The sequence below is a fragment of the Clupea harengus genome, unplaced genomic scaffold, assembly GCF_900700415.2.
Source record: "Clupea harengus unplaced genomic scaffold, Ch_v2.0.2, whole genome shotgun sequence".
Classification (NCBI taxonomy): Eukaryota; Metazoa; Chordata; class Actinopteri; order Clupeiformes; family Clupeidae; genus Clupea; species Clupea harengus.
The window spans coordinates 17,501-19,693 of NW_024879715.1; the positions used below are offsets into that span (position 1 = coordinate 17,501).

At 40.5% G+C, this 2,193-nt stretch overlaps 1 protein-coding gene across 1 annotated transcript in view; it reads left to right on the plus strand.

The window, feature by feature from the left end:
* Positions 1–1,586, plus strand: part of LOC116219389 (CD209 antigen-like protein E) — a 2,676-nt gene extending 1,090 nt beyond the window's left edge. Inside the window, exons 4-6 of the mRNA XM_042704714.1 lie at positions 504–658; positions 889–995; positions 1,424–1,586. Coding sequence (XP_042560648.1) covers positions 504–658; positions 889–995; positions 1,424–1,586 — 425 coding nt within the window. The remainder of the gene's footprint in view (positions 1–503; positions 659–888; positions 996–1,423) is intronic.
* Positions 1,587–2,193: the final 607 nt, after the last annotated feature.

The window sequence follows — 2,193 nt, forward strand, 5'->3', positions numbered from 1 at the left end:
ATTGTACATGACAAGTGTGATTCCTAGTCCATCAGTATCAAATGCAAAGTTCAAGTTACATATTCATTTGCAATATGTCCCTGTGAGATCCGTACATGTGATCTTGCCTGCTGCACTAGGGTTTGGTGTTCTGTTTGGGGAGGACACAGAGGTAGATGAAATATGTAGAGTTACTAAACTGGAAATGATAAACGTGTGAGATTTAGCCATGTATTTTTTAAGTGTTCTTATTTACACGTATGTCATGGGAAAATGTCTTTTGATGGTAAGTTTCAAATAAAGATTATGCATTTAGTCAAATGTGAAACAAGCATAGAAAGAACTTTCCACCTCCCTCAGAAAGTTTAAGAAGGTAACATTTAGCGACAATTGCTGACTTGTACTTTCATTTAATGTAAACAGCATGCTGTTTGACATGATGTTACACAGTACTCAAAAGGCTGCATTGGTAAAACATAGTGACAGCACTACCCACTGATCAGTGTTGTCATGTGTGTTTGTAGCCACCTCTGGTTGTAGGGTCTGTCCTGATGGGTGGGCTCACAACAGTGGGAAGTGCTACCTCTTCTCCTCCACTAGAAAGACCTGGAGTCAGAGTCGAGATCACTGCATCACATTAGGGGGGCATCTGGCCATTGTGAACAGTCAAGAGGAACAGGTGAAGTAAAAGGGTGTTTTATTCCTTATTGCATCCTATGCATTTTTTCAGAACAAATGTTTTAAGTTGTAGATTTTATGACAAACTTGGAATAAACTTCCTATAGCGTGATTAACATATCAAAGTATCATATCATCAAACATTTCATCATTTCACTAAAGGTTCCTTTGAGTAAATTTGATATATTCCTAAATATGTTAGGAATAAATATCTGTGATGTCTCCCATCAGTATTTTCTATCCAAAAGAGCCATTGAGGATTTCTACTGGATGGGACTGAGTGACCTGGAGACAGAGGGACAGTGGATTTGGGTGGACAGCACAGAGACTGGAGCAGTGTAAGACATGCCTCTTACGTTCTCAACACACTTCACACTTCACACTTACTTATATGTGTCAATAGTCTACATACTGCTCCATGTACAATGATGTAAACATGCAGTGATACATTCAAATGTATCGATCTGGTTGTGCTGTTCAGCAGTGAATAGAGGCGCTGCTACTGTCCTGCTCATGGTTACACTTGTAAGCACAGCAAACTTGTGCTTGTCAGTCAGACGCAGCACAAAGACTAGGCTGGCTGTAGGTTTGACACAGAACAGCCTTATTGCCATTGCAGATGCAGAATTGTGTTTGTGCTGCTGCCCTTTCTTCAGTGAACTTAGAGATGGACAGATATGTAGTATAACTGTTCATCATCTTCCATACAGAGCATGTCTACATCATGGTGCATTGTGTTTACTCCATCCACCCTGTTTGTTCACAGATTCTGGAAGAAAGGGTCTGATGGACAGGGTGAACCAGATAACTGGAAGAAGGAAGACCCAGCTGGGGAGAACTGTGCCCTTTTCACCAAATCTGGACACTGGCTTGACAACTCCTGCAAGAAGCGGCATACATTTGTGTGCGAGACAGTAGCCACCGATTAGACTGGATTAGATTGTGTATTCAGCTGCTACATATGGAGGCTTTTAAAAAAATATTTTCATTCAATTTAGTTATTGCTTCACTATGGTTGTACGAACCACTTTCCAGACCAACAAAGGTTTATGCGCGTTCGTCTTTCTGTGCTTTGCTAAAATGCAATATTTTATTAAAGGACCCTTGGTGAATGTAATTAATCCGACTCCACTCAATTTAGGAACTCAGCCTTCGTCCCTGTTCTTTTAATGCTATAATGCTATATTGCTACCCGATTCAGACTGTATTCTTTGCCTTAACGGTCGGAAGACGGCTGGCATGTCGTTGTGTTGATAACGGAGACGTTTATAGTGAGATTGACAGGTCAACAACCAATCACGCCGCCAGTGAGCTGTTTACCTTGTTGTTACTTGCCTTGCTAACATCAGATAGCTGGCTCAGACGCCCCGCAAATCACCTCAGAGGTATTCTTCAGCTACAATAATGGGGTTTTTACATTGTACAGTGTCTATTTCTTGGTAACTTTTAAAAAATCTAAGCAAAAAAAATCAAACAAACTAAGAAACTGCTGACTTTGAAATGATGTTACAGTACTCAAAAGGCTGCATCGGTAAA